The following is a 23,782-nucleotide window of genomic DNA, read 5'->3' as shown; positions in this document are numbered from 1 at the left end:
CACAATATACTTGAAAGAGCTACTATGGATTCAGCCAAATAATTTCTTCATCAGACTGTATTACTCAATATAGTCTTAAGAGCTTAATGAATAGGCAGCAGCACATACCAATATGAATTCAAATGACATTACTTGAAAGATTAATTAACTTCATCTTGGGTGAATAGAGTTATATTTACAAAAGAAATTAGGTTGCAAACACTCCTGCCACACTGTAAAATAAAATGCAGTTTATGGGAACAGTGACCCCAGTTAATATAGAGGCATTGCTAGGAAGTATACTTATGTCCATGCGTAAGATTGATGCTAATGGTTAGTGCGTGTGTGCGTGTGTTAATGGGTAGCACCAGTGGGTGTTTAAGTAAATGATTGACTTTGTTAAGTGTGTCTAGGGATGTTTTTTAGACTCTGTCAGTCACATTAGGTTAGTTAGATCACACGTCTAAATGCTCTGATTATACGATTAGGCATGTATGTATGCGTGTGTGTAGTCATAGGTGTCTGTGTCTGCGTGCACGTGCGTGTGTACCTCGGAACCCACCGTAAGCAGCAGGGTTTGTGTGTCTTCAGGGATGCGTTCATCTGCCTTGTTTTCATGTAGGTGCAAGTTTGCCTCATTAAACTGATGTGTTTAATGATCAGTTCACACACAGGGCTGATTGACCGGAACGTTTTGGGTCTTTCTGTCCTCCTCGTCTCGTTGTTTTAGTCTGTGTGTAGTGTGTGTGAAGGAAGGACATGGCGTCTAACTCTACCACTAAATATTATGCACTTTCCCAGTCTTTCAGCGTATCTGATATCATTGTAATCGGAGCATATTTTTTATTGAACGTCGCAGTTGGAATATGGGTGAGGCGTATTAGTGTATTTTCAGAACTGTGTGTTTGTATTAATTGTAAATAATATTATTATTTAAAGAATAGTTCACTGATAATTTTGTTTTCACAATGTTTATATATATATATATATATATATATATATATATATATATATATATATATATATATATATATATATGAGAGTACATATCAGTTTTGAATAAGAACATGTGAATGTAAACTGCAAATACAAAGGCATTTTTTTTATAATGGAACATCTATGATGTTAGAGTAAGAGATGGAACTTCATTTACATTTTTCATAAACTTTTGTGTGTTTATATATGTATTTGTGTGTGTTTTAGTCATCTTGTAGAGTGAGCCGAAACACACTAAGTGGATATTTTCTGGCTGGCAGAGACATGGCTTGGTGGCCGGTGAGTGATAATTAATGTAAACTGACCCAATTAAAGCAATTATATATTTATTTGTTTATTTTTTGTAGTTATTAATTTATTTTTAACATAGTTTACAATGGCTTAAGCCTGAAAATGAGTAGATCAAATTACAGCTATTATTTTAAATAAACAGAAAGTCAAATCTATAAATCAACCAAAAGAACCTGAAAATATGTAAAACAAAGAAAAACGCATGATGACGATTTTGCGTTAATCAAATCACTGAACAAATTTGAGGCATTTATCATGTTAACAAGCTACATTTTCCAGCTTCCACTGAGGCACAAGATGCACTTAAACATCTCAACTCATGCTGAGAACATGATCATCAGGTTTTACACAGTTCATGTGGATAGAGAGCTGCTGTGATTAAAGCAGACCAAATAATAAGACATTAAAATGTGTTAATTAAAAATTGTTATGCCTATTGTTATATATATATATATATATATATATAAATTTTAACTAATGGTTTCAAACATTTAGACCCCGTTCTATATGTAGGGAGAAATAAAGTATATTTTAGATGCTGTAACAAATCACCATTTGTTACAATTTTCAAAAAAATAATCTTTTTTTTTTCTTTTGCAATTCCTTTAATTAGTCCTGCATAATGACAAATCATTTTTATATTATTATCATCATTTCCGATTAGTGTCTCAATTAAAATGAGGTAACAAAAACAAATGAGGTCATACAAATATAGGCCTGTAGATAATTATTATACATATGAGACGTGTATAATAATTATATATACAAGAATTAAAGCAGTGTTGAATAAATAGTTTAGCTGGCATGACACACAACAGCTCTAGTTAAGTTTTATTTAGCCGTATAAGTCCAGTCTGAGCTGCACTAATATGTAACACGAATGGATGCAGATTGGTGCATCTCTGTTTGCCAGCAGTGAGGGTTCAGGATTGTTCATCGGTCTGGCTGGGACAGGAGCAGCAGGAGGGATTGCCGTAGCCGGATTTGAATGGAATGTGAGTGACATCTTTTTTTTTTAATGCCTCGTTTCCATTTTCTCTATTGCATTTATGTTAAACAAGGGCAAAATGTTTATTAGTCATAATTCGATATCGAACATCACTGCAAACACGAATAATACAAAACATAAGAATGTAAATCCACCTGTATTCGATCAGCACTAGAGGGAGACAGAGGACCATCTTCCGTCCTAAAACAGGAATTATGGGCGCTGAAAATCCCGTGCTTGTTTTTTTTTTTTCTAGACCAGTGATGTCCAACCCTGCTCCTGGCGACTGCCCTGCAAAGTTTTACCCCAACCCTAATCAAACACACCTGCCTTTCATTTTTAAGTGATCCGGAAGACCTTAATTAGTTGCTTCAGGTTTGTTTGATTAGGATTTGAGCTGAACTTTGCAGGACAGTTGATCACCAGGAGCAGGGTTGGTCACCCCCTGGTCTGGACTGACGGTCCTTTCTGTCAGTCTTCAAATCCTTACAACAAGATAAGCTTAAGTTTCTAAATTGAAGTAGATGGAAATTTTTATATTCATGATACAGTAGACATAAAATGATTTGAACACTTTAATTGCCCGTATAACTGTTTGAGTGTCATTGTATTAGTTGATAAAATATCACACCACATAACATTTATTTGAACTTTTCTTGTGTTAAAAAAAAATCAAGACTATGAAACACACTAACATTAATGTAAACAGAAATCCCAATGTAGCTTTTCAAAGACAAAGAAATATAAACAATTCCCATCTTTTTTCTATTGTGTCTAGTCAATTTTACACACACATTTTCATGTTTAAAATTAGCTGCACAGACACAATAAAAAAAAAAATGCATGATTACTTGTAGTAGACTATTTGAGCACTGAGTTGCAAATAACTACAACTATGAACAAAAAATATAACAAATAAACTTTACAAGAAAGACATTTCCAAATCTAATAATATATTATATTTGGAACACATATCTAATAATATAATAATATAAATGTGCCTTCAGTTTCTAAATGCTTTTTAGGGCCAAACACAATAATGTCTCACGCTTCCCAGGGGAATTGGTCTTGTTTTTAGGATGTTTAAATGTGTCTCACTGCAGTGCAGTAACACTTTCTCTCTCTGTTAGGCAACTTATGTCCTGTTGGCTCTTGCCTGGATCTTTGCCCCAGTTTATGTGTCTTCTGGGGTGAGTTTTAGACGTACAACAAACCACTTATACTGATGTGCCAACTGAGCTATTTAGAATGTGCCTTAATAATTGAGAACTTCTGTTTAATGTCGCCACATGTACCATAGACTCGCAGTCTCTTTCTCTCACACACAGACACACCACATGTGCTACTTTCCCAGATTTGCCTATTAATTTGCTTAGTTCTTGCCATTCCCTCTGCACTTCCTGTCTCTCTCTCTCTCTCTCTCTCAAAGATTGTCACAATGCCAGAGTATCTGGGTCGGCGATTTGGAGGAGAGCGAATTCGCATGTACTTGTCCGCTCTCAGTCTGATGCTGTCCGTGTTTACCAAGATCTCAGTGAGCACAAATACACATACAATCATACTCGTTCACACAAATACCCGCAAAGCTAATATCAAACATTAATCTACAAAGGCTTAATTTATGAGTCCCATATTGCTGCACTGGCTTGTTTCTGTAGCGAAGGAATTTGAAGCTGTGAAAGAGAATGTTTAGCTGTGTTTCAACATCTGTTTTTCACTGCAGACACAAAAACACTCACACGCAAATACTCATGCTTGTTAAATGCCAAAGTTTAATATGTACAGTAGCATTAGGTTTTTTTTAAAACCCCTAATGCTACATACTGATCTTTGGCATTTAACAAGCATTATTTGTCATTAGTCTTGTAAGTGTTTTAGTAATAAAACTACTGTATAAAAGTTTAAAGTCAGATTTTTTAAAGAAATAAATATTTAAATTCAGACATATTAAAGTGACAAAAATAAATTTATAATGTAACAAAAGTTTTTCCATTTCAAATAAATAACTTTCATAAATCTAAAACTTTCAATAATAATAACAAAAATAATAATATAATAAAATAAAAATTGTGGAAACCAAACTTTAGCATGTAAGTACATATACCTATTTGACAAGTTATGTACATGCAAGAGCCACTCACATTTCTTTGGGGAAAAAAATCTAGAATTAGCACTGGTCATAGGGGAGAGCAAACTGAGACTTTTGCTGAAGTCTCCCAGTATTGAAGTGTTTCCTCTTAAACAAGACTCCATTAATCTCAAATTTCTTATAGAGTTTCAGAAGACATCTTACAAACTGTGCTTAGATTATATGACAATTTGATTTGACAAATGATACCAAAGTGAAAAATGGCAGATCTGAAATATGTTTTTATATTAAGACCAGTTGATCTAGTATATCATCCACATTCATTTTTATAGCTCAATATGCTCATATGTCAACAACTCTCATCGACTGTACTTCTGTTCTCCAAGCAATTTTAGGAGAGAAAAAAAAAAAAAAAAAAGTCGGTGACAAAACTGGAAACAGCAACCTGATATCAAAATTCTGTATCTTCTGCAGACAGATCTGTACTCTGGAGCTTTGTTTGTCCAGGTTTGTTTGGGCTGGAATCTCTACCTCTCCACTGTGCTCATGCTGGTTGTAACTGCCCTCTACACTATTGCAGGTTTGTATTTGCAAGTGTATTTTGTATATATACACTATTCAAAAGTTTGGGGTCAGTACCTTTTATTAATGTATTTGAAATAAGTCTTTGTATCAAATATTATTAAAATTTAAAATAATGTTTTCTATTTTAATATATTTAGAATGTAATTTATTCCTAGGATGCTAAGCTGAATTTTCAGCATCATTACTTCAGCCGCAGTGGCACATGATCCTTCAGAAATCATTTAAATATGCTGATTTGGCATTCAAGAAACATTTCTTCTTATTATTATTATTAACATTAGTGTTGAATGTTGTGAAAAATTAGAGATTTTATTTCAGGATTCTTTGTTGTATTGAAAGTGCATAAGAACAGCATTTTTTTTAATTGAAAGTTGGAAATGTCTTTCTTGCATTCTTGATCAGTTGGATGCATCCTTGATAAATAAAAGGATTCATTTATTTTCACAGAAAAAACAATAAACATACTTCTAAAGCATTTGTTAATCTAGGTTCATGTTGATTTCCACACATACTAATGCGTTTTATATACTAACCAAGCTGTATAAATTAACATGTCAACAGTTGTTCATAATACGTATTTATAATACATGAGTCTTAACACAACATTAACCTAGATTAATAAATGCTGATGATGCTTTTTGTTAAGTGGTACCACGTCATTTTTCAGCACTGAGCAGTTTTCATAATTAGCACTTGCACTAAACAAGCCCTTTCTCCAACAATCAGCAGTGTAGCATTACAAAGCACAGATTTTGATGTCAGACGGTGTAGCGCACACAGATACTGTATAAAGCCAGGCGAGCAGATGCAATAATCAGTTGTGGTCTTGAAGCTTCCTCTTAAGATGGGGTAATGTAATGGTTAAAGCTCAGGGCTTGAAACGGCAATGTTCCTGGTTTGAGTTGTGGCTAGAGTAAATGATAAACTAGGATAGTCCTTGAGCGAGGTAATTAACCACAGGTTTGAGTAGCACTGTCAATTGTTTGGATAAAAGCTTCTATTAAATGATTACTTATTTAAACTTTCTCACCGAAGCCCATTGGTTCAGTATCAGTTAAATTCTGCAGTAGTAATTATGATCTACATGACTGATTCCAGCATAATTGCATAATTACTTTAATCCGCCAAACTGCTGTCACTGTATTCACTGCTCTGTCTAAAAGTGCTGATTTAGACTCGACACCATTGACTCCTATCACATTAAACCATCATGAGAGAATTGAGCAATACCCACTTAGTCCTCTGTTTCTCCAGGTGGCTTGGCTGCTGTAATCTACACCGACACTCTTCAGACCTTCGTCATGATTATTGGAGCGATCATCCTCACCATTACAGGTCAGTCGATCGCAGGCCTCTTCTTTTATTCTCCACCGGCAGTGATCTCATGTCAGCTGTCAATGGGAGAAGTCAAGCAGTGCCAAAAACAGATGGCGACTGTTAGAGAACATGTTTGGCAGGCACATTTTCCAGGTTATGTGGTTTACATTCATACATTGCATGTAAAGTAATGTCATATTTTCAAATGCTAAATCTTACCTTGACTTACCTCTGGTGGCCTGCTGAAATAGGCAAAAATGCCTAGTGATGATAATAACAATTATATTGATATTATACTTATATACTAAAATTTAGAACATTTAGAAGGCAAACAAGCTTTAATCAAAACAGCTGCATTCACATGGCGCTATTCACATTTGGATGGAACTTCCATCTTTTGATGGAATTCGTCTTCTGGAATTCGTCTTCTGGAATTTGTCTCTCCTCAGCGAATGTACAAACAGATTTCACTGTGGCTGTCAGAGAAAACCGAAACCAGGCAAAAACAAAAAAAAATTTCTGTAACACATCTGTTAAATACTGAAATAATATTAATAATAATAATAAATGTAAAATAGGTAGGTTTTATCAAATCATGTCTGGTTAGGACACATTAACACACTTTAAAACCTGCAAAGCTGGTTTGTATTGAGGTGTGAAAATGGGGAAAATCCCAATAATGTCTTTAAAAACTTACAAAAGGTCATCTCTAAAGGTTTATAAGAACCAAAAAAAAACAAAAAATAGTGATACAAGCAAACAAAGACACAAATTTAAACAAGTTAAAGAAATTTAAATCATATTTTTAATTGGAATCCATTTAAAATGTACATTCCACCATGTAATTCTGACACTACTATAAAGAACAAATAATGCTAAACCTCTACCTATAACCCTAAAAAGTGGTAGATTTTAGCTGATATGTATTTATGCAAATGTTCCAGCATTCAACAAGATTGGAGGCTACAGTAACCTGGAGAGCGTGTATTTGAAAGCTGTGCCGTCTAAGATCATCCCGAATACAACATGTCACCTGCCCAGGGCTGATGCCATGCACCTGTTCAGAGATCCTGTGCATGGAGATTTACCCTGGCCAGGCATGACACTGGGATTAACCATCCTTGCAACATGGTACTGGTGCACCGATCAGGTATGCTTCAACACACACTCTCAAAAATAAATAATAAGCCTACCCTGCTTCTAACAATACAGAGTAAAAAGCATTGCATGGAGGACAGGATTGCAAATGTATTTTGCATGATGAGTTCCATTCTGCTATAAGATATTTAATGTATCACTTGATGCCACAAAGACTGCCATTTTAGATAGAGGTAAAAGCCTTTTAGGAAGACCCTTGAAATTTGACGCAAATGAGAAGACTGTGAGGCTATATTGACTATATTGAGTCACCAAAAACGTCTGTAAATGAGTCAAGTGTTTTCTCACAGAAACTCTGAGAATCAGTGTGCAGACTAGCATTTTTTAAATACCTTGCTTTTTTTGCTCATTTGTTAAAAAAATTTAAATTATAAGAGTGGAAAATGATAGAAGACTATTTGTGATAACTAACATTTTAACACTTTCCTTCTTTTAAGTACAGTGCACATCACATCCTTAAAAACAAGCATTCTTATTTTCAGACCTCATTAGCAGGCAAAAATATAAAAAACTAAATTCCTGGAAATACTGACAGAGTTAGAGTCCTCTCAAAACCCAATAAACTTGGATTTGGTCTGGGTCTTATTTCTTAGGTCCTGTGGTTAGGGGCTCAAAACTTGGTCTGGATCAAATTTCTTGGTCTGGCTCTTGGCTAATGGTCTCAGTCATAACCAGTCAATTCACAACTGCACAAAGCGGCTCTGAAATCAGTTTGTACCTTAACCTTTTCAATGTCCTTTTGAGGTGAATATGAAATCGCCATCACAATGTCACAAATCCACCACCAAATTCTTGCAGTAGTCCGGATTACTCACAAGCATGTCAATAAAGAGTAAAGCTGCCTGCTTGTAACAAGTTTTGCTTCACACAATCAGTGTCAGTGTTTGTTTGCCACCATAACACTCGTGTCAGTTTAAAGATCCAGTTGAACTCCAGTTGAAAAGTCTTTAACAGTAGACATTGGTGGCTACATCATTGCACATTCATGCCTTTGTACTCAATACAAAGTAGTAGTTGTTTTTTTGTTTGTTTGTTTTTATTCTGGGAAGAAAGCCACCATTAATTGGTTAATTTTCATTGTGCCTCTGTGTCAACAATTTATTCCCCAAAGCAAAACCAAACGTGTTCAATGGAACCTACTGCCTGAGGTGTTTGACACTGGCAAGTTTATATAAAGAGATACCTAATGGTGTACGAGTCTCGACCCATCTACGAGGGGATGGAGACTCGTTTGAGAGGTCCGAAGAAAGGGGGAGAGAGACTGAGAATGCATGAGCCACTGAGTGGGAGTTTGACTGATTCACTGTCCTTCTATTGTATAGGCAGGGCTTTGTCTTCTAGGGGACAAGCCGGAGCGCTTTAGATTTTGCTGGCCTGATCCATTAGAGGGGAGGTCAGCAAACATCTTCCCCTGTGAGTACCTGTGGCCCCCACTCACATGTCCACTGCTTTTAGGGGGTCTATGTAATACTCCAGGTTTACCAATCACCACTTTGGCCCGGCCATGAGCTTCTCGAACAGGTGACCTGGAGACCATCTGGTAAAGCTGAAAGGGAGGAAGGGTGTATGTGAGAAAGAAAAATAATAAAAACCCTTGAGGCATGATTTCACATGGTATAACAACAAACTAAAACTGTTCTGTTGAATTTAAAAAAAATAATTCAGTAAACAAAACAATAATGCTGGTTGATGTGTCATTTGGCAGGTAATCGTGCAGAGGTCTCTATCAGCCAAAAATCTGAGTCACGCCAAAGGGGCGTCCATCTTTGCCAGCTATCTCAAAATGCTTCCCATGATCTTCATCATCCTACCTGGCATGATCAGCAGGGCTCTCTACCCAGGTACTACACACACGCTCCAGCTGCTGTATCCGCTAGTGCTGCAAAAATTCAGTGCTATGTCATTTTTTGTACAAGCTTTGTCATCTTTTAAGCCTATACCTATAAAATCGCATTATAGAAGCTTAACGTGGTCAAGCTGGTTTTTGGTACATGGTAGCTGGTTTGTTGCTGGTCTACTATTGTTGAACTACAAGACCTAAACAATCTTGACCAAGTTAGACGGCACTATTCTACATCATATACCATCCTCCCAAAAAAAACGCTATAACCTTATGCAGGGTAGTTTTATGCCCAAATACTAATACTACACACTTAATTTCAACATTTTATTAAAACATTATATTATTTAGGACAAGACTAAACAGTCACATTAGAAAAGGAGTTGTAAGAACTATGCAATAACAGTAGGGATGTATATTATTAAAACAATATTAAAATAAAACGATGTATAATATAATAATCAATTAATATTATAATATGAATATTATAAAACCATATTAAAATTCCTCTATGTTTTATATTACTACTGATAAACAAAATAAATGATTGATACCATACTATTTCATTCAAATGAATGAAAATTAAAATATTAAAGTACAATCATTTTAGATACTACAGATTTTTAATGTAAAGTATAAATAAAATGTACATTCATTTTGAGATTTGCTAAGAATACTACTGGCATATATATAATATATAAAATTCAAGCTGCATATATATGCATCCCTAGACAAAAGTTTCCTAACACCTTTACCTCAAACAATTTTGTTGCATCCACATGTGGACCACTTTTTACATGGGGAAATTCCAACAGAATAAAGATCTGCTATTTTCCTGTTCTTGTCTGATACACAACTTCTCCCACCCACAACCCCATACATGTGTTATAGCACTTTTAGCAGGTTCAGGCGTGCTGGAAATGTCAACTGAGTCCCGGAACGCACACAGGCACACCCCTGTGCATTCCATAACACACACGCCTGGCTTCTTTTCATCTACTTGAAACACTCCCAGGTTTATGGACTGGTAGAACGAAGAGCCAAATCTTATAAAAAGCACTTTCACATTCAGTCGCACTGAATTAAAGTCAAACGTACCTTTGTTTTGTCCCTGTTCTGTATGTTCAGCAGATTTTTCTCAGCAGTGTTTTGATTGATGTCATCCGATCTCAAATCCAGCATGGATTGAGAGAAGCGGGCCATCACGTTGAGCACATCAGGGCTATGGTCTCCAACACGACCAGAACCCGTTAATCTTCCGTTAGGGAGTTTATCACTGCTGTCGGAGTCAGTACATTCATAGTATTCATCTGACGTTGTGGAATTCTCATCTTTATCCTTTAATGAATGTGCACAGGTCACAGCAGTGCTGTCAGCATCGTTGTCTCGAGTGTCTGTTTTTCTTGTTTGGTTTTCCTCCCTTCTGACTAAAGTTACCTCTGGGTCTCCAAAGCCCTCCAGTCTATTAACCACCAACTGAAGAGTGCGTGGCTTGGGCACAGGCATTTCTGAAGCCTGCTGCACCTCTGCTGGTTCAGGGTTGGACTCCTGCTCTTGGAGAGGGGGGCTCGGTTTGGGGTCTTGTTGCTGGATTGGAGGGCTTGGTGAATGGGATGTATTGGTTGGTATATCTTGATGGGCATTATTAGAGTTAGTCTCTGCCTGAGGTTGGATAATTGATTGAACATTTGCATCTACAGCTGCTGTTTTAGATAATTCTTTTGTTTTAGGACGAGGACTTGCTTTATCTGGTAACGGTTCCTCAGGTGGGGCAGTGAATGGGTCTTTAAAACGGATCGCTTGAGATGTTTCAAACATTTGAGAGCGCATTAAATGCACTGGTGCTGGCTTGCTTGTATCACGGATATTAATAAACCCAATAACATCACTGGGTGGGTCTGGCTCTGGCCAGGTGGGCAAGTAGGGAATAAGATTGGCCTTTGGCAGACCTACAAGTCCTGGGTGCTTTTGCGGTCCTTCCGTCAACTCCCGTTGAGGCTTGGGAATCTGGACCATAGGATTCTTGGTGTCACTGTTCTTAGCACTAGCCTTGTCTGAAGAGGCTTTGCTTGCTGCATCTACATTAACCAATGCATATTTAGGGTTAATTAATTTTCTTGCAACAGTTACAGAAACGGGGGAAGGAACGGCAATTGGGACAGGGTCAGGTTCCGGAGGGTCTGCCAATGGGATCTTGGTTAGGTTGACCCCACGAGAGTTCAGGTACAGTTCACGGAACTGCTTGTCAAAAGTTTCAACGGCCTGTCCTGTCAGGACTGTAATGATGTTCCGATCCAAACGAGAAGCTGTCCATGTAAAACTAAAACACAAAGATGCCGTAAGTCAGAAAAGTGGACTAACAAATAACACATGCACATTAAAACTAGCAACTCAAAATATCTTAGTATGTTACCACCAGTTGAGATGACTATTTTTCTTTCAGTTAGGTGACAATAGCTCACTCACTAGTTGTCTTGTTCTTGTTTTGTCAGTTCACACTTCTCTTTTCTTTCTGCACTCTGGCATTTCATGCCATATAGTTTATTAGGCCTGTCTTTTGATTTGATTGTTTAACAAGTCATTTTTAACACAAACTTCTTGTTTGATTGTTTTGTTACCTTTTTACTCCCTTTTAAGTTTTATCTTCTAATTTGCCATTGCGTATTGAATCCATTTCCATGTTCTCTATCAGGTGTTTGGGTGAGATTAGTGAAGTTTCTAGTTTACTGAACACATTTCCTGCTCTGAGTTCTGTTTATGGTTATTAAAAACATTAAAAAATGTTTCCACAACCAGTTGAACTTGCAATTTACTAGGCATACAGTTTTCACTAACATGCTCAGAATATATACCACTGGCTCTGCACCCCTTTACCTAAATTCATTACTTTAGACTTATGTGCCCTCTAGAAGCTTGCATTCTGCAAGTGAACGTTGCTTGATTGTGCCATCCCACAGAAGCACAAAGTCACTTTTAAATTAAATGTTCCCCCTCCTGGTGGAATGACCTCCCCAACTCAATTCGAGCAGCTGCGTCCTTAGCCATGTTCAAGAATCGGCTACAAACACTTATCTTCCATCTTTATTTGACCCTCTAACTTTAGCACTCACTATTCTAATTCTGTTCTTAAAAAAAAAATCTAACTAGCTTTCTAATCTTTTATTATTCTATCGGTTTTCTTTTATTTATTATATTATTTAAAAGCCCTTGCCATGTGTACTGTGTTAAGCTAACTGAGACGTGTTATAGCACTTGTATATCATTGCTCTTTTGTTGATTTTGATTGCTCCCATTGTCCTCATTTGTAAGACGGCTATGATAAAAGCGTCTGCTAAATGACTAAATGTAATATATATATATATATATATATATATTTTTTTTTTTTTACAGTCCAGTGTGACTGACTTTCCGTTAAGAAACACAGCTTCATGTATATGTGCATACACACATTAAACTGCACAAAACAAACCTGTATGATCCAGACACTGCACGGTCTCCATCCACAAACATGAATTTTTGACTCAGTGAGCCATGCACTTTCTGAGCCGAGTGAGTGTAGAATTCAGATCCGCCAATGCATCGCACCCGCAGATTCTACAAACACAAATTGTTATTCATACACAAACACACTCAAACTACATCTTTTCTAATGTTAAGAACTCAAAACTGTCTACAGAACAGACATTAATGCATGTGTCTTCAACTCACATTGAGGTGTCCTCTGTGCATGTTGGCTCTCTCACACATAAGTAGGAAGTGCTGTAAAGCTGCATAATCAATAATAATGTATATAGCTACTTTCTTTTTGAATCCAGCCTCTATTAGATCCTTAAAAATGTCAACATCTGTGAAAACGTCCATTACCACAGCAATCATCTGCAAAAACATGAATGATTTTGTATTATTTCTCAGTATACAAATTACTATACAGATCATATTCGAATTACAATTCTATTGTGAGCATGAAGTACTGTATGTTCTCTTTATTAAGACGACATGATGATATAGACAAAACAAGTCCTACACACCCTAAATCTTTTGTACTGCACCTATTAAGACCTACGTCTCGTTACAATCTCTCATTGTGTAAAATGTCTTTGGATAATAATCTCTTTGATTGAGTATTTGAGTGAGTGAGTGTTTGTCTTAAAGAGAAATGGGGAGGAGGAATGTCTTCCGGTATGTCACTGGCCGATCTGAAGCAAGTACTAACAAGACAAATTAATCAGTTGGAAACCAGTAAGATTGTGAAGTATGATGGATATTTGGACATTCAACATGATGTCTATTTTCTACTAAACTCAATTCATTCCTAACATTTCCAGGTTATCTTTTTTAAAATTAATCAGCTTGTAGACAAAGAGTTGTGTTGAATAGTGTGTGCTGACATACATAAGGATAGTAGTTGTTTTGCTTAGTTGGAGCTGTGTCCACCTATTAGTTTAATATTCAGTATTTGCATTAGTAGCCTACACAATCATCCCCAAGATCCTGTCATTATTGCTTGTCATAAACATTATCATTTATAAATTTCATACATTCAGCATATATTAAAGAGCCAGACTAGGATTATTTTTAGTAACATAAAATAGTTACATATTTTTGATCAAAAGAGTGTTTTACACAAAGGAGAAATTTGAGGTCGACAAATAAATAACTGAATAAAAAGTTATTTTTACTTGTATGCAGTTCTGAAGATCCTATAATGAAATATTATGAAATATTTGTATTAATTTTACAGAAATTCAAAAATGTTTTCAAACAAAGTTTGGTGTGCGAACAGAAACCGATTTGACATCAGGTAACCATAGCAACCTAACGCTGCTTCAGCGTATATAGTTTTTGACTAGCCTACTCATCGCAAAAAAATACAAATACAAAGAGAACTGTCATTATTTAACCGTTTAGTTAAGTTTTACACATCACATACATATCTCGTGGCTAACATAGTTGACATTTGGCTTAGTGCGCTAAAAGAAAATTGGGTTGCGTACAATATTGTTCTTTTCACGTCCCTCTGGTTTACCCACCTTCTGTGCTTGAGCTATGGCCTTTCTCACGACCTCTTTTATATGCGTCTGTCCGTCCATTGGTGGCTGCGTGTAGACATTGACACGCGTCACTCCTCGGTAAGAACTGCAGTCTGGCCAACCGAGGTCTAGATTTGGGATGGAGATATCGGAGAGGTCCGGCCAGTACTGCAAAGACACCTCTCCGTCCTCTCCCTCCGCTGTACCATCTGTTTTTTGATGCTCAGAACCGGGTTTGTAATCTTCTATGCTCCGACGCAACCGCTCGAGTTCGGGTTCCGACAGGAAAGGACGCAGCTCGTGCTCCTTCATATAGACATCAAACGCGTCGCGTCCTTTCGTGATAAGCGCTTCAAGCGCGAGCCGCTGATTCTCGCTGTAAAAAAACTCCGGTTTGGATTCATTTAGACGCCAGTTCACATGATTGTCATCAAGACACTGAACCTGAGACAGAGCCATGGCGTTTCCACACACAATCCGAGTTAGTCGATAGAAAGCGGATTCTTAGTTTTTATTCTTATTATTATTTGTTCGTATTAGTTTATAAAGTTAAGTCCCACTATAATCCCAGAAAAGTATATAACTTCTTTGTAAAGACTTTCTCTCACACACTCTCTCTGTTAACTGCTAGAAGAAAAAAATCCTATTACGATCGCGGTAAAGCGTTTCCATGGTAAAGTGAGACCAGGCGATTCAATCGATTTTTGTGTCGTTAAATAAAGCGGCTCAGCTATAACTTAAGCATCAAAAGCACGTTTTGTTTGTTGCTTCTTAAAGATATTTTTTTTAAATGCCTCATATGTTATTTGATCATGTGTCCCCGAGCAGAGTCCCAGTTCAATACAGGATTCAGTTGACCGCTGAGCATGAGATCATCTTTCAGTAAACCAACAGGTAGAATAGAACAAAGCATCTCCACAGGCTCTAGTGATTAGACACTCCTCAATCACCTGACCGGGTGGGGCTCTAACCCACACATACACACACACACACACACACACACACACGGGCCAAACCGACTGAATCCGAGTTCATGTAGGGTCTGCCACAGAAGCATAAACCCTGGAAATCTCCGACGCCGAAGAGAAAAACAAGCTTCAGGACTGTTCACCAGAGTGTTGCACGTTAAACAAAACTTTAAAAACAAAAGAGTTTCCTTCTCTCGATTTAAATAATGTCCCGAGTTTGTTCTCCAGTAAATTCCTGTGGGGATTTGGTGTTACTTTGCCCTACTTCTGCGGAGCTGGAAAAAGGAAGAGGCCGGACGTCTGCTCGCATGAGCGCCGATGACGCGGCGTGCCCCGCGCCGGCTGAATATTACACTGTTGAGTCAAACAGTTACGTGGGATTGGGCGGGGTATCCGGGAAGAAAGTAACAGCCAACTAAAGGAAGTGAAAGAGACACTTCCTATTTCCCCTCTTGAATTCCTAGCAGTAAAAGTTGTGGTTGTAGGCAGACACATAAAATTGACACCTTGGGCTAGTTGTCACACATGGAAGCTGCCACAAGAACTTGGATTTTTTTTTATATGTATATGTAGATAAATAAACAGATAGATAGATGGCAGTTGAATACCTTTGACCTAAAGTAACTACTTGATATAGCCCCTAAGATTTATTTTAAGTTAATATACAAAATAAAATATAAAAAATAACAGTAAGCTTGTATGTTCATATATATATATATATATATATATATATATATATATATATATATATATATATATATATATATATATATATATATTGATTCTTTAAAATTGGTTTCAATAAATACCAGGTTCCCACTGTTTCCAAAAAAAAAAAAAAAAAAAATCCACATCTTTGCATCACCTTTTTTTCCCCTCTCCAGACATAGTGGCTTGTGTGGACCCTGAAGAGTGTTTAAAGGTGTGTGGTGCAGAGGTGGGCTGTTCCAACATTGCTTTTCCAAAACTGGTCATTGAGCTCATGCCCAGCGGTAATCAGGATCACTTTTTTTATTGTGTATATGTTTAAATTGTTGACATGTACTTTGTTTTTATAGTCCATGTCATGGTCTTTTTAGTGTAAATCATGCAATTGTGCATGTGTGTTCCAGGCCTCAGGGGGTTAATGATAGCTGTAATGATGGCCGCTTTAATGTCATCACTGACCTCCATCTTCAACAGCAGTAGCACCCTCTTCACCATGGACATCTGGAAGAAGTATAGGAGAGGTGCTAGCGAGAAGGAGCTTCTGCTGGTTGGCAGGTGTCTATGGCTGTGTTTGTTTCCATTTCTTGCGCGGAACTGTTGCCTATTTGAAATCATCAATCATTATGACATGCATAAAGGTTACATGTTGTCTAAGATCCAACGTCATGGTGTTTTTTATGCAAAAGCAATTACATGAATGTTAGAATGATTTATGGCCTTAGAAATGCAATGCACAACCGCAGTATGAGCAAAACATTTTGGGGTGGATTAATCATTTAGATAAGCTCATATTTATGTCCTGTCATTGGGTTGAGATACATTTAAATGGAAATAAAAAAACACAAATACTTTATATAACTAGACAATGGAAGAATACCAGTAGCTAATGGTTTCCAGTAGGATAGACCTCATCGAAGAACTTAACTTTATAAACTTATTAAAGGGTTAGTTCTCCCAAAAATTTTAATTAGGCTTTGTTTTACTCACCACCGAGGCATCCTAGGTGTATATGACTTTCTTCTTTCAGATAAATCCAGTCGGAGTTATATAAAAATTTTTCTTTTGATTTTCAAGCTGTTTCATGGCACCCAACAGGTGTCAGGTCAGTCCAAAGACGTGAAATAAAAATGCCCTTCGCTTAAAAAAAACGGCCCCGGCACCGGCCCCGGGGGTTGAACAAATGCCTTCTGAAGCTAATTGTTTTTGTAAGAAAAATATCCATATTCAAAATGTAAATTCAAAGCTGACCTTATATGTCATTCTCCCAGAACTGCTTAGTTTACAACAGTGAGAGCAAGCTAGATTAAAGTGATTATTACATTTTTAATATGGATATTTTTCTTACGAAAAATGCATAAATTAGCTACAGGAGGCCTGTGTTTACCCACCGGAGCCATGTGAGACACATTTTTTTATGGAAGGGTGCTTTTTATTTCACGTCTTTTGGACTGAATGCAACACCCACTGAGTGGCAGTAAACAGCTTGTTTATTATCTCTGACTGGATTCATCTGAAAGAAGAAAGTCCTATTCACCTAGGATGCTTCAGGGGTGAGTAAAACGCAACCTAATGCTGCACTAACCCTTTAACATAATGAATTTCATTTTCTATATTAAAGACTGTGATTGAAAGTGAAGATGATGTCAAAATCCATCTTGATTTGTTTTCCCAGGATAGTGACTGTTATTTTGGTGGTGATAAGTGTGGTTTGGATCCCAATTCTTCAGAGCGCTAACAGTGGTCAGCTGTATGTTTACATCCAGTCAGTAACCAGCTATCTGGCCCCTCCTGTTACTGCCATTTTTGTATTGGCTATTTTCTGGAAAAGAACCAATGAGGCGGTAATGCACACACAAACGCATACATACAACAAACAAACTCTGTTTGAGGCCTCACTTAGACTATGTACATATTGACATACCAGCATTAACAGTCACATGCATTCGAGAAAAACCTCTTCTCTCTCGTGAAGAAGGAATGTCTGGCTATTTTAATGTTGCAGATTAGTGAGGGTGCGTGAATTTGCATGTTCAAACACACAAAGAGTGTGTACATGTCTGAATGACTGCAAAAGAGAATGCAACTTTCAGTTGTAAGTGATTGAGAAGATAAATACCTGTTCTTTACAGAAAATAGGCCACACCTCAATATGTCATTATAAACTGTGTTTTTAAAAATGAAAAAAAAAAACATTAATAAGTTACACCCGTGTAAATTGCATTTTATTGTTCCATTCAGTACAACTTTCCAGTTGAGTGTGACCATGGTCTTCTAATCTGTCTATTTAGTACAATCATTTTATAGTGCAAAGAAAATTTAACAAGATGCATAAAATAATATGGATAGAAGGATGGATCGATGGATGGACAGATGTATAGATAAATCTGTTTCCTTGATCGATGCTGATAATAAATGGTGTTTAGATTCTTAGAACAAGAGTAACATTATGTTAGAGTGCATAAAGTACAGAAAAAGAAAAAAAGACTTTGTCTTTTAAACATTTAAAGTTTTAAGAACATTAAAACTGGGAGGGTGGGATTTGAACATTCCTGTTCATTTTTACCCTGAAGGGTCGTTTAGAAGAAAGTAATCCTCCATCCCCTACAGCAAATAGGAAATACCTATTTTATCTACTGAGATCTCAGATAAGTATAATTTCTCTAAAAAAATAAAAATAAATCAGTCAGTACAGAACTTTAAGCGTAGTTTAACATTCCCCCGAGAAAGGAAGCTTTTCTAAAGTACTAAAACTAGCCAGGTGACATTCATAGGGTCATTACAGTGAATGTATTTGTGTAAGTCAGTGACACAAAATATACAAGAATAAAATCTGTTTAACTTACATAATAGAAAAAATCTACTGTCTGTCGCAACACTTGTTTGGCAAAACACCTGAGTAAATATCACTGAAATATGACTTACAAATATGTGATACTTCACAGGAATTGCTATGCTTGTCAAGGGACTTTCACACCTCACTCCACCCTTAAGTACACTGAATAAGTACACATGTCAGGAATCTCAGCTCAGAGTTCATTCAGTGCATCCTACCATTTCAAGATACCTGAATTAAAAATTATTAATTAGTTTAACAGTCTCCCATGCTTACAGTATATAGCACACTGAGTAAATGGAACACCACCGCTAGTATATCAGAATCAGAATCAGAATGAGCTTTATTGCCAGGTATGTTTACACACACAATGAATTTGTTTTCATGATAGAAGCTCCTCAGTGCAACAGATTGACAGTGACAGAACAAAAAAGACATAATAAAAGAATAAAAAATACAAGAAAAAATACAAAAAAGTAGGCAAGTAGAGCAACTGTGAAGTCTCTCTGGAGATCAAACAGTAGAGCATGTTGTTAGTAACACCAAGGTCATGTTTTCGATTCCCATGAAAAGTAAGAGTCTTTTTCACATGTGTTTGTTTGGTACTGTGTGCGCAGGGAGCATTTTGGGGCCTGATGGTTGGTCTGGTGGTGGGATTGTCACGGATGGTTCTAGAGTTTGCATTCCCTCCACCCCGCTGCGGTGTTTTTGACCCTGCTCCCTCCGTCCTAAGGAGTGTACACTACCTGCACTTCGCCATCATACTCTGCGCCCTCACTGCCATCGTTGTGGTGGTGATCAGTCTATTGACCCCACCACCTACTGATGAACAGGTAAATGTCTCTCTTGTAAAATGCTTTTATGGATTTTTAGCTTGTCCCATAATTTTCTTAAAGGTTCTAAGATAAAGCTACAATTTTATCTTTCAGAACACGTATAGAAGTTACCAATTATTGAGAATTACATTTTTTAATTCTGCTTTAACTGTCCAGTCTTAAAGGGTTAGTTCACCCAAAAATGAAAATTAAGCCATAAATTACTAACCCTGAAGTCATCCTAGGTGTATATGACTTTTTTCTTTCAGACAAATCCAGTCTGAGTAATTTTAATTATCTTTGGTCTTTCAAGCTGTTTGATGCCACTCAGCAGGTGTTGCACTGCATCAGTCCATGAGAAGTTTAATAAAAAGGGCATCCATTAATAAGAAATTTCTCACACGGCTCCAGGGGTGAGCAAAGGCTTTCTGTAGCAAATTGATGCATTTTTGTAAGAAAAATATGCATATTTACAATGTGATTATCACTTTAATCTAGCTTGTGCTCACAGTTTAAATGAAGCAGTTCCGGGGGAATGACATATGAGGTCAGCTTTGTGCAGGCGCTGCTCAGAAGTGACGCACAACGGTCATTAATTAGAAGTACAAAACGAGGATTTGTAAAGAAGAATGTCAGAGGATTTCAATGTAAGCCAAGAGAAGAGGTTTTCCTTTGCTAAAGTAAGGAAACTTTGCTTCCTTTACTCATGGTAACAAACGTTAGTTTTCATGAGACTCACCAGCACATGCGCAACGCTGACCTCATACGTCATGCTCCTGGAACTGCTTCGCTTACAACAGTGAGTGCTAGCTAGATTAAAGTGATTATTATGGTTTGAATATGGATATTTTTCTTACAAAAATGCATCGATTCGATACAGAAGACCTTTGTTCACCCCCGGAGCCTTGTGAGACTTTTTTTCGTTTTTATGGATTTTTTATTAAAATTCTCTTGGACTGATGCAGTGGCATCAAACAGCATGAAAGATCAAAGCATTTTTTTAAATAACTGACTGGATTCGTCTGAAAGAAGAAAGTCATATACACCTAAGATTACTTCAAGATGAGTTATTTATGGCCTAATTTTCATTTTTGGGTGAACTACCTTTAAGACTTTAAAACAGCTTAATAATACTTTGTGTAAACTATGACACATTCTTTTTTCCAGGCTTCTTTAAAGAATAGAAATTTCAAAAGAACACCATTTATTTAAATAGAAATATTTTGTAATAACATTTTTGTCTTTACTGTCACTTTGATCAATTTAATGCATCCTTTCTGAATACAAGTATTAATTCCTATTAATTGATAAAGCAAAAAAAAAAAGAAGAAAAAAAATCTGACTGATCCCATTTTTTTAATGGTGCCAGTATGCATTATGCAAACAGCAGTGTGCTACGTTGTTGTCACATGACACCATTCTCTTAAATGAGGTTTTTGAATATTATTTTTATTGTGTATATATATTCTCTATGAGTCTTAATCAATCTCTTCCTTCAGGATTTGTTTAAAATGTAATTAATTTAATTAAGAAATACATTTAAATACAGATGTGTATTGGCAGTATATAATGTCTAGAGTGGCATGTCTTTGATTTTGTTTCAGACGCTTAATCTTACCTGGTGGACTCTCCACGACAGCACTGAGAGAGAAATACCTCTACAGAAAGTAACTACACTCAGCCGCAGGACGGACGGTATGCAACACAAACACGTGTGCATGTCTGGTTTACTATCCTTGTAGGAACTCTCCATAGGTGTAATGGTTTCTATAAAAAGTGAAGTGACATGACATTCAGCCAAGTATGGTGACCCATTCTCAGAATTCGTGCTCTGCATTTAACCCATCCAAAGTGCACACACACACCGTGAACACACACCCGAAGCTGGAGGTACAGGCTGTATTTTCTATCACCCTACACCTAAACCTACCCCTCACAGAAAGCTTTCTGCATTTTTACATTATCAAAAAAACTAATTCTGTATGATTTATAAGATGGGATTTTAAAAAAAAAAAATCTACACACACATATATAGTTTGTTTCACTATATTAATTGGCTGTCTCATAGACTTCCATTGTTTTTACAATAACAATAAATGTTGTTTTCTATCACCTAACCATACCTCTACTGCTAAACATAACCCTCACAGAAATACTAGATTTAAATAGAAACATAATTTGGCTGATTTATACTGTAACCCTCATCAAATAGTAAAGACTAGTTAGTGTTCAACTGGTTTCACTATATCAGTAAGGACTTTTTAATAGTAAGGGCAATTTGGACCTCGCAGGTAAAGTACAGTCAAAACTGTACACACATGAATCCAGTGAGAGGAGCTTACAGCATGATAGATATCATGAGGATTGTTGTCGTCTATTCATCAGGGTGTGGTGCCATTCTACATTTATGTATCAGTTGACAAAACAAAAGTGTCCTATATGCGTGAGAACATTCACAATGAACTGAGAAATATACCAATTGTCATTTTCTTGGTTTTGAATGCAAGACCGCCTACTGCATATGGTGGATTATGTTGCCAATCACAACATTAGAAAACTGTATTGAAGGATAAAATGAGAGATAGCATTCAATAATGCAATATGCCATTTAATTGGGCTATAAAGCCTTTAAATTATATTAAGTCAGGTTTTCAAAATTGTACCATGATAATACTTTGGTATTCTTTTAAGAACCTTGCAAAATGCAATCATTCAGTATCTTAGTATATATCAAAATATCATGGTACAATTGTACGGCTCTCTTGTCAGTTAATTTCACATCCAATATTTTTGTTTCAATATAGGTTGTGAGCCTGTACGCAGGGGTAAGTGTGTCCGCACAGCTGGGTTCTGTAGCCCTCGACCTGGCCGATCTGCACCCGGGACACCACCTTCCATTATTCCCAGCATCAGAGAAGATCCCTTCTGGTCTCGCTTCTGCTGTGTTAATGCAATTATTCTCGTGTGTGTCAACATCTTTCTCTATGCTTACTATGCATAACACACAGCCACCACACAAACGTGCACCAATGATTTTTTGTTTTTTGACTCCTGATAAATGTTTTACTTATTACATAGCAATATTAAAATTAGAATTAAAATGATTTACATTTTTTTTATAAATGGTCATTTAAATCCTATAGAAACATGGTTCTGCAGCTTTTTTCTTTTTCTCTTATATATATATATATATTTAAACTCAAAATGTTTCGCAATTTAGAATTTTTTATCAGAATTGTGAGTTTGCCTCTTGCAATAGTTTTTTTTTCCCTTTCTGCCATTACATACATTTTTCTTGAAATTGCAAGTTTATATCTATTCCAATTTCTTTTCAGAATTGCAACTTTCAATTCTCACAAATTTCAAGGAAAAAAAAAGAATGAATCGTGTAACAAACTCAGAACTGTGAGGAAAACGTCCCTAATTGTGAGATAAGAAGTCACAATTACCTTTTTATTTTTTATGCCATAAAACCCTTTAAATTACTGGGCTACATAAAATATTTTATAGATTGTTTTAATAGTCGTTCAGTTAGCTTTACATATAATGCATTTATGCTACATTAAAGAACTGTATATTTTCCTTTGTGAATGGAGCAAAAAATAAATTACCATGCATTTTTTTTCACAGCACATTCTTAGGTAATTCATTATGCTTATAGTAAGATCCTATTATATGTTAAATATATAAATATTTTTGAATTGACTGGGAAAAAAATAAATATGCTCATTACTAGATTCTCCCAAAGATGTGGGTGTAAATGTAACTGTAAATTTGCGTCATGGAAAAAAAATTAACAGTGATTTAACCGTAATTTTCTGTAAAGCACACCAATGGCTGTGTAATTTGTGTCTGAATAATTATTTCAACAATAGCGTGAGAGTAGCCATAGATTATATGAGTGTAAGAATAGCATGTAGATGATTTTAAGAAAAGAAAATTAGGGTGGGTTATATGAAATGTTAACTGTTAAATATTTGTGGCTGTTCATGTTCAACTTTTGTTTTCTCTTCAATTTATATTATTTTATTGTTAATGTGCAAATGAAAAATGTATTCAATAAAATCACAAAGCAATGTGTAAACCAAGTTTTTTTGTTTTTAAAGATTTGAAAACATTTTGGGCTAGATGTTCTAATCTTCCTTTACATTTGGAATACAACTGTGATCAGCAATTACAAGCAAT

General features: G+C 36.2%; 2 protein-coding genes across 4 annotated transcripts; one reads left to right on the top strand and one right to left on the bottom strand.

Annotated features, from left to right (window-relative positions):
* Positions 1-701: 701 nt before the first annotated feature.
* Positions 702-23,745, top strand: LOC127987641 (sodium/glucose cotransporter 5). The gene is made up of 15 exons (XM_052590015.1): positions 702-849; positions 1,183-1,254; positions 2,157-2,261; positions 3,385-3,444; positions 3,684-3,788; positions 4,818-4,923; positions 6,183-6,263; positions 7,190-7,395; positions 9,109-9,244; positions 16,126-16,233; positions 16,354-16,504; positions 17,622-17,790; positions 19,400-19,615; positions 21,202-21,292; positions 22,402-23,745. Exons 1-15 carry the CDS (start codon positions 739-741, stop codon positions 22,596-22,598), a joined length of 1,914 nt encoding a protein of 637 aa, XP_052445975.1. The 5' UTR covers positions 702-738; the 3' UTR covers positions 22,599-23,745.
* On the bottom strand, positions 7,028-15,618 carry LOC127987489 (protein FAM83G). Of its 3 annotated transcripts, XR_008161254.1 has the most exons (6): positions 14,274-15,618; positions 12,952-13,119; positions 12,713-12,837; positions 10,342-11,563; positions 9,215-9,282; positions 8,807-8,949 (listed from the first exon to the last, which is right to left on the bottom strand). XR_008161254.1 is itself a non-coding variant. In XM_052589857.1 (5 exons), exons 1-5 carry the CDS (start codon positions 14,730-14,732, stop codon positions 8,704-8,706), a joined length of 2,220 nt encoding a protein of 739 aa, XP_052445817.1. In that variant the 5' UTR covers positions 14,733-15,618; the 3' UTR covers positions 7,028-8,703. The 3 variants fall into 3 exon arrangements, 2 of the variants coding, with proteins under 2 accessions (XP_052445817.1, XP_052445910.1); XM_052589857.1 differs by lacking the exon at positions 9,215-9,282 and having other exon boundaries at positions 7,028-8,949; XM_052589950.1 differs by lacking the exon at positions 8,807-8,949 and having other exon boundaries at positions 8,956-9,282.
* Positions 23,746-23,782: the final 37 nt, after the last annotated feature.

This window comes from Carassius gibelio, chromosome A1, assembly GCF_023724105.1.
Source record: "Carassius gibelio isolate Cgi1373 ecotype wild population from Czech Republic chromosome A1, carGib1.2-hapl.c, whole genome shotgun sequence".
NCBI lineage: Eukaryota > Metazoa > Chordata > Actinopteri > Cypriniformes > Cyprinidae > Carassius > Carassius gibelio.
Note: the sequence above shows the minus strand (reverse complement) of the source record. Positions and strands in the feature narration are given on the sequence as shown.

What these genes read in the sequence shown, in the direction of transcription:
- LOC127987641 (XM_052590015.1), top strand. Translation starts at nt 739, where the DNA reads ATGGCGTCTAACTCTACCACTAAATATTATGCACTTTCCCAGTCTTTC. An exon ending in GATCATCCTCACCATTACAG is followed by an intron (nt 6,264 to 7,189) that starts GTCAGTCGATCG and finishes CAAATGTTCCAG; the next exon opens with CATTCAACAAGATTGGAGGC. An exon ending in ACTCAGCCGCAGGACGGACG is followed by an intron (nt 21,293 to 22,401) that starts GTATGCAACACA and finishes GTTTCAATATAG; the next exon opens with GTTGTGAGCCTGTACGCAGG.
- LOC127987489 (XM_052589857.1), bottom strand. Translation starts at nt 14,732, where the DNA reads ATGGCTCTGTCTCAGGTTCAGTGTCTTGATGACAATCATGTGAACTGG. An exon ending in TGCACAGAGGACACCTCAAT is followed by an intron (nt 12,838 to 12,951) that starts GTGAGTTGAAGA and finishes TTGTGTTTGTAG; the next exon opens with AATCTGCGGGTGCGATGCAT. An exon ending in AGAACAGGGACAAAACAAAG is followed by an intron (nt 8,950 to 10,341) that starts GTACGTTTGACT and finishes CCTCCCTTTCAG; the next exon opens with CTTTACCAGATGGTCTCCAG.